The 13,290-nt window shown below is 37.0% G+C and overlaps 2 protein-coding genes across 5 annotated transcripts; one reads left to right on the top strand and one right to left on the bottom strand.

The window, feature by feature from the left end:
• Positions 1-1,640: 1,640 nt before the first annotated feature.
• Positions 1,641-7,104, top strand: phkg1b (phosphorylase kinase, gamma 1b (muscle)). 2 transcript variants are annotated; one of them, XM_052104786.1, is made up of 10 exons: positions 1,641-1,920; positions 2,202-2,322; positions 2,494-2,672; positions 2,899-2,953; positions 3,922-3,987; positions 4,868-5,031; positions 5,175-5,265; positions 5,603-5,756; positions 5,889-6,014; positions 6,110-7,104. In XM_052104786.1, the coding sequence occupies exons 2-10, from the start codon at positions 2,240-2,242 to the stop codon at positions 6,374-6,376; spliced, it is 1,185 nt and encodes a 394-aa protein (XP_051960746.1). In that variant the 5' UTR covers positions 1,641-1,920; positions 2,202-2,239; the 3' UTR covers positions 6,377-7,104. The 2 variants fall into 2 exon arrangements, with proteins under 2 accessions (XP_051960746.1, XP_051960747.1); XM_052104787.1 differs by lacking the exon at positions 3,922-3,987.
• A 129-nt stretch (positions 7,105-7,233) lies between these two features.
• On the bottom strand, positions 7,234-12,978 carry sumf2 (sulfatase modifying factor 2). Of its 3 annotated transcripts, none has more exons than XM_052104791.1 (9): positions 12,827-12,978; positions 10,942-11,086; positions 10,611-10,725; positions 10,322-10,366; positions 10,020-10,170; positions 9,833-9,888; positions 9,610-9,694; positions 7,768-7,909; positions 7,234-7,477 (listed from the first exon to the last, which is right to left on the bottom strand). In XM_052104791.1, exons 2-9 carry the CDS (start codon positions 11,076-11,078, stop codon positions 7,375-7,377), a joined length of 834 nt encoding a protein of 277 aa, XP_051960751.1. In that variant the 5' UTR covers positions 11,079-11,086; positions 12,827-12,978; the 3' UTR covers positions 7,234-7,374. The 3 variants fall into 3 exon arrangements, with proteins under 3 accessions (XP_051960751.1, XP_051960750.1, XP_051960749.1); XM_052104790.1 differs by lacking the exon at positions 12,827-12,978 and adding an exon at positions 12,481-12,751; XM_052104789.1 differs by lacking the exon at positions 12,827-12,978 and adding an exon at positions 11,986-12,457.
• Between the last annotated feature and the right edge of the window lie 312 nt (positions 12,979-13,290).

Raw genomic sequence — 13,290 nt, 5'->3', positions numbered from 1 at the left:
CAAAGGGTTCTATCTATGGGATGGGAAGGAGGCTTTTGAACCACATATTATTTCTTCTGTTTACGCAGATTTACATATAACATTGATGGGATATACAACTCTGTCACGTCTAAAATCAACTGATGTTGATATGTGGTCTTTGTAATCTTGTTTGTTCTATTATATCAAATGTCAAATGTTAATATGAGTGGACTGTCTTTCTCCATGTGGAATGAGTTGGGACACCCCAAAAATAGAAGAAAGGTTTTTCCATTTCTTAAATGTAAGAAATATGAAATAGTGTTTCTTCAAGAAACTCATCTCTCCTAACAGGAAGTTGAACAATTTGGGAAAATATGGGGTGGACATTTTTGATTGATAAATAAACAGCTACCATTCAAATGTCTCAAACAGATTAAAGCTAATTTAGGAAGAATCATTATAGTTTTAGCAGAAATTCAGGGGCAAAGGATGGTTTTGGCTAATATTTATGCACCTAATTCTGATGATCAGGGCTTTTATATAGATCTTGAAGGGATGTTGCAGGCCGCTGGCACCCCTCATGATATAATATTGGTAGGAGACATTAATCTATTAATGGACTCAGTCCTTGATCTTAGTGATGCAAAAGTGTGTAAGCCCCATAGAGCAACTCTGACGCTTCACAGGATGTGTAGAAATCTTGGTCTTGCAGATATTTGGTGACTTTTGAACCCATCTGGTAGGGATTATAATTTTTTTTCATCAGTCCATAAGATTTATTCTAGAATAGATTTTTATATATATATCTAAGTCATTCATTTCATCTGTTGTTGACTGCTCAATTGGAAACATCTTAATCTCAGATCAAGCCCTGGTGAGTTTAGAGGTGTCGCCATACAAGACTGAAATCAGTGTCTATATGGAGACCAAGTGGTTAACGAAAGTGTTACCAAAAGGACAAATTAAAAGGAAAAACGAATCAGATCAAATTTCTTTGGTAAATGAATTCAAAACATTCGAGTCACGCGTTATTATCAGACAGAGAAATATTATCTGCCGATAATTTACACACACTCACTTCACATTTGCTGTAGTAAGAGGTTTTTGAGTTTACAAATATAGTTTTCAGCTGTAGGAGTTGTAAAATGTATGTTTTTTGCTTTTGGCACCATACGGAGTAAATTCTAGAGACTGTTGTGTGTGAAAATCCCAGGAGATCAGCAGTTCTACAAATACTCAAACTAGCCCATCTTGCTCCAAAAATCATGCCACGGTCCAAACTTGGCAAAGTCTACAGTAACCCAGATAACCACACTGAAAAATTGTAGTGAGAAGAACATAATCTCAGAATGCTATTCTGAGATGCGGGTTGGCATTGTTTTGCTGGCACAAGGGGACCTACACAATATTAGGCAGGTGGCTTTAATGTATGGTTTGTCTATATTCTTGAAGCGGATTTGGTTATTTTTATAAGTTTATAAATGTTTATTATAGAAAATGACATAAATTAATATTAGCTAGATAAGTTGAATGATCTAAACACAGTATAAAAAACAAAACACCATAAATGTAAATTTATTAAATGTGCACATCATTCAGTGTCATTTGGGGGCTGAGCCCCATTAGAGTGAAATCCTAGAATCGCCCCTGATGTAACATCATTAACATTATCAGGTCAGTCTAAACACATGGGCACACGCTGTTCCATTTGGATATGCCTACACCCTTACTCAAATAACAGCCGGTCTATTTATAGCCAAAGCTTCTGGACCTAATGCTGGTAAACCACCAAAACTGTACAAAGAAAAGGCAGGAAAACAGTCCAACCTTCTGAAAAGTTTTGTTTACGTTATTGTTTGTACATTAGCAACCGAGAGACCAACGTATGGTATGCATGAGCAAAAGTTCAGAGACTCCCACCGGAGCCATAAAGACTAAAGGACAAACTGCTACATGAAGGTAAGTGAGTGAAATATTGAAGGCATGTTGAGGCTAAGGTAAATAATTAAGGAATATTTGTGATAGTTTAACAGAAATCAAATTACAAATTACAAAAACAACATTATTGCAAATTGTCATGTATCAAAGGACAATACATGCAACAACTAATTAAAATATTGTATGTTTAGTTCTCAACATGTTTGACCCATGACAATGTTCAGCCTAGTAGATTAATTTGTGTGTGTGTGTGTATTTGTGTCTAAAACTTGCCTTCCTTTTATTTTTAAATGTATTTTAAGGAATTTGAAATACAGCCGAGGATATCTGATACTTCAGAATGACAAAAGCGGAGGAAAACCCTGACTGTGTTGGTGGTCAGGAATTTTATGACAAATATGATCCTAAGGAGATCTTAGGAAGGTTAGTTTCACATCTTGGTGTGGTGTGGAGACATTTGTCTCTGAGAAAGAGAGTGTACATCATTTAAAATAAGGCTACAACAAAACAATCAACAATGAAAATTAAGTCCTTAACAAAATTAGTTTTTGTTCCTTGCTGTTCTGAGACCTTTATTCATGTCCTCTCTTTCAGAGGTGTGAGCAGTGTAGTCCGACGATGTGTGGACAAACGTAGTGGCCAGGAATATGCTGTAAAGATCATAGACATCACACCATCAGACAAAATGACACCCCAAGAGATACAAGAAATCCAGCAGGCCACTGTAAAGGAGATTGACATTCTTCAAAAAGTATCTGGACAAAATAACATAAGTATGGTTGTCCAATGCCAATGTGAAGGTTCCCAAGTATAACAAATAAAATGTAAAGGTTCTATGGCATAGCAAATTAACATATTTTAATAAATTATATTTCTTGTATTAACTGCATACTTAAAAACATAATTTCAATTATGAGATTCAATGTTGATTATTACGCCAGACTATTATGGTTTTGCAACAACAAAACCCTTCAGATTATCTCTTTTCCCCCCTCACAGTTCAACTCAAGGATTGTTTTGAATCAAATGCCTTCTACTTTTTGGTATTTGATCTGTAAGTATGGCCTTTTCTTTTCACTGCATTCAAATCTCATGACTAATTTTATGTGCAGTCTCTGCCTCAGTTATTATTTTTGTGCCTCACTAATGTTAGGCAACAATCCCTATTGCTATTACTATTTCTAATACTGTACTTAGGGTCAGGGATTTAAACTAACCCCTAACCCTAAGTATTCAACTTCAAAAGTTACTAGTCCTGCACTGTTTGTGCTACGGTTGTGAATGAAACCCTACATTTTGTGGCTTGTTGAGAAGAGTTGCAAACTTTTCTGCTGGTGTATGATAAAACATGCAAAACATTCCATAGACATACATTGACAGAAGGACATAAGCCACACCTAGAGACTTAGAAGTGGGCTCTTTTCATTTGGGCATCCTCCTAGCAACCACCCACAACATCTTAGCAACTGAATACAAATGCCCTGGCAACCTACAACCCTAGAGTTGTGGTGGCGATATTTGCATAGGCAAGCATCACTTACATGTCTTCCAAAAATGGAAAAGTCTAGTTTTCTCTTTCTTATCTTGAGTAGGGGCTCAATGCCAAGAATCTAAACTGCTTACAAGTTTTCTTCCTATTCATTATACTCAGATTTTAAAATCTATTCCTGTTGAGAACTATCTGTCGGTCCACAGCATACGGATAGGAGACTGACTTTTCTAAATGCACAAAAAAAGAGTTCAGTGTGAAGATGGGAAGGTCACTGCCAATGTACAGCTACACTCAATACAAACATGCAGGCAAACACACTTCAAATCCCCTCCATTCATTATTCTCTTGCTCTATTTTATTCCTATTTAATTGATCTTTGTCCAGCCACTTATAGTGTTATTAATGTAATGAATGGTTTTCTTCAAATGTCACCAACCCAACCGATTGGTTTTGCTTTAGTTTAATTCGTTTTCAAAAGATTTTACTGTCTTTTCACAATAAAATGTTTATACATGTCTATTCTTTAACAGGATGAAGAGAGGAGAACTCTTTGATTACCTCACAGAAAAAGTCACCTTAAGTGAGAAAGAGACACGGTCAGCTCTCCCTTGAATAAGTCTGACATAAATTTTGAACTGCTTATAATTGTCTGTAAATGTGTGAAGGAGCGATTCTGAAGTTAATTCATACCCTATACTCAAGAGGGGATTATGTAATCAGATGCATGGTTAGCTGTTGCCAACAGAAACAGGGCATTCTGAGTTCAGATGAGTTTGAACTTAGGTCATGGCATGCTGCCACTCTTCTGAAGGCAGCACTTTGAATCCACACATACATTAGATTTGATTGTTTTTATGGTACACTCAATCTTTATCTTTATTAGGAATACTATGGTCCAAAACAAATCTCTGAGATGGTCTTTTACTGTTGTAGCAGTGATTATCTGAGTTACCTGACCTTTCTGTCAGCCCTAACCAGTCTGGCCATTCTCCATTGACCACTCTCATCCACGAGGCATTTCCGTCCTTGGTGTTTTTTGTTTTTGGCACAATTCTGAGAAATTCTAGACACTGTTGTGCGTGTGCAGTTACAGAAAGACTCAAACCAGCCCATCTGGCACCAACAATCAAGCCATGGTCAAAATCGCTGAGATCACATTTTAATGGTTGATGTGAACAACCTCAAGTTCCTGACCTGTATCCGCATGATTTTATGCATTGCACTGCTGCCACTCGATTGGCTGATTTGATAATTGCATGAATAAGTAGGTGTACAGGTTTACCTAATAAAGTGCTCAGTGAGTGTATATGACCATTTAATCAATGCTCCAGTTTGAAAGTTTAGAGTACTATAAGCCTAAAAGTTATTAAGTTAATGAGTTTAATTTTATATAGCAAATTCATTCAAAGCTACTATGTTAACATAAGAAAGAATATATTGATTTTTGGCACTCATTTCGCATTCATTCTTTGATAGGAAGATCATGCGAGCTCTTTTGGAAGTGGTTGAGTATCTTCATGCCCACAACATTGTCCATCGGGACCTGAAACCAGAGAACATCTTGCTGGATGATGACATGAACATCAAACTCACTGACTTTGGCTTTTCAATTCAGATTGCACCGGGACAAAAGTTGAATGGTGAGTTCAGATGAAAGACTACCACCTGATGTAGAAGAGACAACACATGGAAGGAAAGACAGCACATGTTGTACTTGAATAACATGGTTTCGAGGTCATATATTGCTACACAAATCACAAATGTGCTCTCTGTTTTACTCAAGAGGTTTGTGGAACACCAGGTTACTTGGCCCCGGAAATCATCGAGTGCTCCATGGATCCCTGCCATGTTGGCTATGGGACTGCTGTTGACCTGTAAGCAAATGTGATATACAGTATGTGCCATCAACATCAGTCTTTGTGAATTATTATTTAGAGCATTCAACATACAATATACCCCTAAAACTAGATGTCCTAGAGAAAATGCGAGCGGTGCTTGCTCATGTGAAACTCAATGCTATGATGCTAGTGTGTTCTGGGTGGTCACCAGTTGATATACGATTGCGAAGAATGAGTTAATGAATGAACATGCGATAAATATGAATTTATTAAAATTTTCAACACATTGATTTGCAGTATCCCACCTTTAAAGGTGGTTGCTGATGGTTAAGAGAAGTCTTTGTATTAAATCTATCTTTCTGATCTGGTGTAGTTGGAGCACTGGAGTGATCTTGTACACTCTTTTGGCTGGATCTCCACCTTTCTGGCACAGGAAACAAATGCTGATGCTGCGAATGATTCTCGCAGGGAAATATGCCTTCAGTTCTCCAGAGTGGGATGACCGCTCTGACACTGTGAAAGACTTGGTGTGTTTCAGTCAGTCATTGATTTTATGTTTTTTTAATAAGGAATCATAATGTTTGTTTACCAAACGTACAGTTTCAAAGTAGTTTTGCTAAAATCCGATGTGAAAATGTCAATCGTTTTCCTCCTAGTAGATTTCCAGGTTACTAGTAGTGGACCCACAAAGTCGTTATACTGCCACAGAAGCCCTCAATCACCCATTCTTCCAGCAATACGTGGTTGAAGAAGTCCGCCATTTCAGCCCTTACAGAAAGTTCAAGGTAAGGAGCTAACTTCTCTTAGAAAATATCGATTTCAGGTTTCCATTACCTGCAACGCATGCACTTTCTTATCCATAATTCACAAACTCCTGCAGGTTATTTGTATGACTGTACTTGCTGCCATGCGGATTTACTGCAACTACCGCCGAGCCAAACCAGTCACCAAGGAGGTGATCCGCTGCGACCCTTACGCCATCAAACCTCTACGCAAGATGATTGATGCTTGCGCCTTTAAGATCTACGGCCACTGGGTGAAGAAAGGGCAAACTCAGAACAGAGCAGCCTTATTCGAGAACACTCCAAAAGTGATTCTACTCTCTATTGCGGTTGAGGAGATGGACATGTCACTTAGGACTTGGTGAAAGTACATCAGTTACTACCAGATCTGTCTACACAATTTACCTCAAGGCCATGTTGATAAGGTTCCAAAAGTGTACCACAGTGACAACACTCTTAGAAGAAAAGGTTGTGTAGAAATTGAAAGGGTTCACTTCATATTTGGAACCCCTAAAATTTCTATATAGAACTTTCGTTTTGTTTTATCACCAGGGAATTTTCATGGATTAAATTGTTTATGTAAATATTCCAAATCACTAGAAAACATATTAAATAATATAAAAACATATTTAAGTATTATTTAGTAAAGTTAAGTATTTTTAAAAGTCTGCATTTACAATAACACAAGCAATAACATATGTCATATTGCCATAACTATAAAAATGAAATTCTATTCTCTATAATTCTAATTAGTAGTAATATTATGTATATAAAGATTTTTACTTATGGTGAATATTAAAAGATTTAATATGAATAATTATATTAGATCTTTTAATATTCACCATAAGTAAAAATCTTAAGCATAAGTAAGACTAATAAACAAGTACAAAACTTGTTGAACCTTTTTGGCATAACAGGATCTTTGGAGCTGAATAAAGAACCCTAGGGCTCTATATAGAACCCCAAATAACTTTTTATTATATAAGAGTGTACTGCTATATGAAAGCATGTCAAGCCTCCTTATTATATTCTACTATATCGTGAGATGGAAATAATATTATTTAGAATTATTTTCAGGGGTCATGTTTTGGCTTTTAAAATGTTAAAAAGTAAAACGGACTTTACACTATTTAAAATGTAGGACTTTGTATCATCCAGTACAATTAAATGTGTAGTATTCCTAAAACTATTTACTGTAGACAACATGATCAAATCAATACAATTATAAGATTGTTAATATTTTAATATGGCAGTATTTTGTGTAAAAAAGTAAATATAACACTGTTCATGTCTGAACAGGAGAAATGTAGAATGCATTTCAAAATGCACCACTGACATTAGCTGGTCATTAAACATTTGGCTCCTACAGCTCGGTTCTGGTTTTGCTTGTCTCCTGCTTTGCATCTGAACTCAAAGCACAGCGGAAGCCCAGGTTATCAGAGGCAGAGTCTGGTGTATTTCCCATCCTACACAAAATAAAATAAAACACACGTTTAATTTTTTTCATCATAAAATATACCATAAAATTACATTGATTTAGACAACACCAGTTGCAAGAGTTGAACAACCCTATTGAGGTCAAATGAAACTACTATAAAAAGGGATAGAATAATGAAAAACTGAAGTAAATTTTCCTTTGAATAATATGAATTAACAAACAGTAAACATTACTTAGCAAACACATCTAATTATATATAATGCAACATAAGTGTACTCTAGCTTATAAGTAAAGTAAGCAGGATGAAGTATGACTGACCTAGTGGAGACACGAGCTCTATGATTGGCTGAACCATCGACTGTGTCAATCCAGGATGCACCACGCAGGGCATACTGTGTCTGAGCACCAGGAAAACGTGAGGAGGTCCACTCCCAGACATTACCCAGCATATCATATAGTCCTTTAACAAGGTGGGATATCATTCTCTCAAATTAGAGCAAAAGTTAGAGTTAGATTATTTTAAAGGATTTAAAATATTTATAGGAATATTCCAGGTTCAATACAAGTTCAGCTCGACAGCTTCGACAGCTTTTGTTGCATAATGTTGATTACCACAAAAGTTAATTTCGACTCTTTGCTCCTTTGAATAAAGCACAAATCTGGGAAACAGTGAGGCACTTGCAATGGAAGTGAATGGGGGCCAAGTCATAAACTTGATATTCTTGAAACTTTAAGTATTTTAACGTAAAGTACAGACCAATATTTTGGCAATGTCAATGCCTACGTCACACATGGAAGTGGTGGCAAAATGACAGGCAACAGTAATCCAAACCTGTAGTAAGCGGACCAAACAGTCCTAAAACGTTAGCTGTTACCTTCAAGTTGTTTGGCTAAGCTAAATTAAATGCCATACTGCGCAGTTGACTGTCAAAAACCACAATGGAAAAAACGACTTGACTTTTCCAATTCAGTCAACAGAGCTGACTGGACGGAAGAGACCATTTCCAACACATGGCTCTCCAGCAAATATTTTATTACAGGTATGTTATTACTGTAACTCGTATCATTATAATAATAGCATAGCTAAGAATATTTCCAGATTTATGATGGGTTTGTGCCATACTTTCATTTAATCTATGATTCTATCTAAATGTGTTACTAGCTATAGTGTTCCCAAACCTAGCTAACTTTGAACGTGAAGGCTAACTTTATCTACACTACCGGTCAAAAGTTTTTGAAACACTTGACTGAAATGTTTCTCAGAATCTTAAAAATCTTTTGATCTGAAGGTGTATTCTTACATGTTTAAAAATAGTTTTGTAGACAAAAAATGTATTGTGCCAACATATTAATTCATTTCATTATAAACCAAAAATCTTGTTTAAAAAAAAAGGTTTTTGAAATTGATGACTTGGACCAAATAATAAAGAAAAGAAGCTATTAAGTGTCCAACATAGATGGGAACTCCTTCAATACTGTTTAAAAAGCATCCCAGGGTGATACCTCAAGAAGTTGGTTGAGAAAATGTCAAGAGTACATGTCTGCAAATTCTAGGCAAAGGGTGACTACTTTGAAGATGCTAAAATATAACACAGTTTTTATTTATTTTGGATTTTGCTTAGTCACAGCATAATTCCCACATTTCCATTTCTATTATTCCATATTTTTGATGACTTTACTATTATGCCATGATGACATAACGTTGTAAACCCTGCAACCCTAAAATTAACGTAACATGGCAATTTAAACATATTTACAGCTAAAATTATGCTACCATTCATTATCACTGTAAGTGCATCACTGTAACCTCGAAATCAATATTATGCTACAAATGCTGTCGATGTAGCTTAACTTGTATTGATCTTGGGATGCAGAGTTAAAGAGTACCCTGTGATGTTTTATGTAATTATTTCACCAGGTGCCGATCAAAGAATTGTTAAGGCTGGTTTGGTTTAAATGATAGGCTGTATTAGAACAGTGGAAAAGTTTGCAAGTTTAAAAATTATACAGTCAAATATTAGTCATATATTTAATCAAGGATAGGACAAGTATTTGACTGTATAACTTTTAAACTTGCAAACTTTTCCACTGTTCTAATACAGCCTATCATTTTAAACCAAACCAGCCTTAATCAGACATATGGAGTGTGTTATTACATACCATAGCTATTTTGTGGAGGATAGGCAGTTACAGGAGCTACACCATGATAGCCATCTTCTGCTGTGTCTCCATCTGGAAATGGGCCCTTCAATCAAAGTGTTCACCAACAATTTGAGCACTACAAATACTACGTAGCAATTCTTAGAACTTTAAACACTGGCGGTTTTTAAGTAAAAATATTAATTTTCCTTCACATTATCTATAAGCATATTCCTCAACTGACCTGCCACAGGTTAATGCGGTTCAGCAAGAACTTGTTGCCCCATGGGAATGTCCTGCCTAAAATACACATGTGCAGGCTATAAAGGCTATTTAAAAATATGAAAAACAGTAAAGTGAATGATACTAAAAACACAAATAATGGAGCAGATTTTTCAGATGCTTAGAGACATATGGCTTTTTTGGTTTACCTTCAAGACCGCCACGTGCAGCCATTTCCCACTCTTCCTCAGTTGGCAGCCTTTTCTTCTTCCACTGACAGTAGGCTTGTGCATCATTCCAGCTGACCTGCACCACAGGGAACTCCAGCCTGTCCTTGATACCAGAGCCAGGTCCTGCTGGCTGCACACATCAAGACTTGACGAATATGTATTTCCATACATACTAAAAAATAAACTCTATTACATTAACATTACTGATTTTATAGTTTCTTGCATTAGTCATAATGTAAGGCCCTGTAAATGACATGCATATAAGGTATTAACTATATTACCTGTCTCCAGAAGACCTTCTCGACTGGTAACCACCAAGGAGCAGACTAGGAAAGAAGAAAGTGGTTATTTTAAATAGATCAAAGGAAGACAAATACAGGATGATAGGGAGTAGTTAGCCATTTGCCAATTACCATTTAAACATGTTTGATAAAAACATATAATTTGTGCTCTGGTTTGTAAACAAATGTAAAAGATTAGATTAGTCAATAAGTTGGTGCTTTATGCTCCATTAAGCATCAAAATACATGATATATTTTGATGCTTTATGCGCCTACTTTGGGTTCATACCTCAATCTTCTGAGTAACCTTGCTTTTCTGCTCATCAGACACAAAATCCTGGAAGACAAAACTCCAACCAAATGTTTCAGCCTCTGTTTTATATTTCTGCAGTCTGACAAATTCCCTAGAAAAACAGAAGCATTTGCATCAGTAGAGTCAGAACACACTAGCGGTAGGATGACAAGATTACCCCCCAAGTTGACTGTTTCAACACCAAGTGAGATGCCTACCTAGACAGCATTTTTTGGCATCATAGGTACGTTCTGAAAAATGTTGTGTAGTTGGGTTGTTTACTTGGTTTGGAGACATAACCACTGTCTTCTGTAACAATGACAAGTACCTGAAGTTGGAGTTCGTAACAGGAAATTTGTCCATCTTAAAAGGTTGGACAGTGACCGCTCGTGTTGGTGATTCCCCGTCTCTCCCATCAGCAGCACTAGTTCCCATCGTCATTCTCCCACCAGGAATAAACACCATGTCATCAACTAAAAAAAAAACAACATTTGTTATTTCTCCAGACTGGACATGACCTTACAAAAATTTATGCTTCCATGGTAATCACGGTTACAGCCAAACTACTCAAATAATTCTGCATACACTGTAAAGATATATTAAAATGTAGAATAATTTGATTTTGATACTTTTATTTATTTATTTTGATGGCAGTGGTTTAGCCACAGTAATGTTGCATACAATGTAATTTTGGCATAAACTCAGGGTTACCATGGTGGGTTTTATTTTTGCTTGTTTTGCCATTCATTTTAAGTTTATAAAGTAGTTTTTAAAGTAGTGCAATACTAATTAATATACTGGTTTATTTTGCTTAATATACAATACAATACAATGATCAGTATAATATCTGCACATTAAAACCACAAACAGGTAAAGTGAATAATATCGATCATCTCATTACAATAGCACCTGTCAAGGAGTGGGATATATTAGGCAGCAAGTGAACAGTCAGTTCTTGAATTTCATGTGTTGGAAGTTTCAAAACTTTTACAAAGAGAGGATCTTGCATGTTTTTTGTCGACAGGGTCATGGGCACTCAAGTCTCACTGATGCGCATAGGGAGAGGACTAGCCCATCTGATCCGATCCCATAAAAGAGCTACTGTAGCACAAACTGCTGAAAAACTTAATGCTGGCCATGATAGAAAGGTGTCAGAACACACATGTGCATCGCAGCTTGCTGCATATAGGGCTGTGTAGTTGCAGACCGGTGAGAGAGCCCATGCTGACCCCTGTGCACTGCCAAAAGCACCTACAATAGACATGTGAGCATCAGAACTGGACCATGGAGCAATGGAAGAAGGTGGCCTGGTCTGATGAATCAAGTTTTCTTTTAGATCATGTGACCGGCCGGGTGCTTATGCATTGTTTACCTGGGGAAGAGATGGCAGCAGGATGCACTATGGGAAGAAGGCAGGCCGGCAGAGGCAGTGTGATGCCCTGGACAATGTTCTGCTGGAAACCTGGTGTCCTGGCATTCATGTGGATGTTTCTTTGACACACACCACCTACCTAAAGATTGTTGCAGACCATGTACACCCCTTCATGGCAACGGTATTCACTGATGGCATCAGCCTTTTTCAGCAGGACCCTACCACACTGCAAAAATTGGTCATGAATGGTTTGAGGAACATGGCAAAGAGTTCAAGGTGTTGACTTGGCCTCCAAATTCACCAAATCTCAATCCGATTGAGCATCTATGGGATGTGCTGGACCAACAAGTCCGATCCATGGAGCCCCCACCTCGCAACTTACAGGACTTAAAATGATCTGCTGCCAGACGGGATAGAGCTGTTTTGGCGGCACAAGAGGGACCGACAAGATATTAGGCAGGTGGTTTTATTGTTGTGGCTGATCAGTGTATTTACCTGTTGCACACGACGTGATCCATGAGAATAAAAGGTATAAGATCATTGTGATAAATAATGACAAGTAATGGGCAGATCAATGACCAATCTCGTCCAGGGTCTAACTCTGAATCATCAAACGTTTAACAAAACGTTACACTTCTTCTAAAGTCACTTGAATACAGTCGATGAATATTCACAGCAACATTTTACCAGAGATTCTATTCTTCAGAGATAATAACCTCCGCGTGTGTACGTATAGCTATGTTTTTACCACAGGAAAGAGTGTCAACCAGTGTTACGACAGTAAGTCACCATTTGCGGATACCATACAATTATATAGGGAGAGCCGTAAACTGACCCCTACCTGTCGCAAAGATTTCCGTGGCTTCTCTTATAAAACAACAATTTTATCGTAGTAAACTCCACACATGGTTCATTCCAAAATTATTTTTTGAGTAAAACACGTTGAAAATTGGTGGATAAGCGGTCAATTAATTAAGTGATTAACTATTTCCTCACAAAAGCAGTTTTTTTGCCCACTGAAGCATCTCCTCCATAAACATCCATTAAAAAAAACTGACTTTTGTCTCCTCGACTAAAAACTTTAGTTTGTTGTTGCTAAACTTGTAGGATAAATTTGATAAAAGGGCTCTGATTTAACTAAAGTGATTTGGTTTTACTCTACGCCGTCGCCAAAACTTGTAGAAAAGTGTTTATCGCCACCTCTTGGTCTGGAGAAAGTCTTAATTTCAAGACTTCTAGCATGCTAATATAGTGGGGAAATAATTAATAATGTCCTCTTATCAGGTATGCAGAAGCTAGCAATGT

The sequence above is a fragment of the Xyrauchen texanus genome, chromosome 34 (genome assembly GCF_025860055.1).
Source record: "Xyrauchen texanus isolate HMW12.3.18 chromosome 34, RBS_HiC_50CHRs, whole genome shotgun sequence".
In the NCBI taxonomy this organism is placed as follows: Eukaryota; Metazoa; Chordata; class Actinopteri; order Cypriniformes; family Catostomidae; genus Xyrauchen; species Xyrauchen texanus.
The sequence above is the reverse complement of the archived record's forward strand: the minus strand, read 5'-3'. Positions and strand labels throughout refer to the sequence as shown.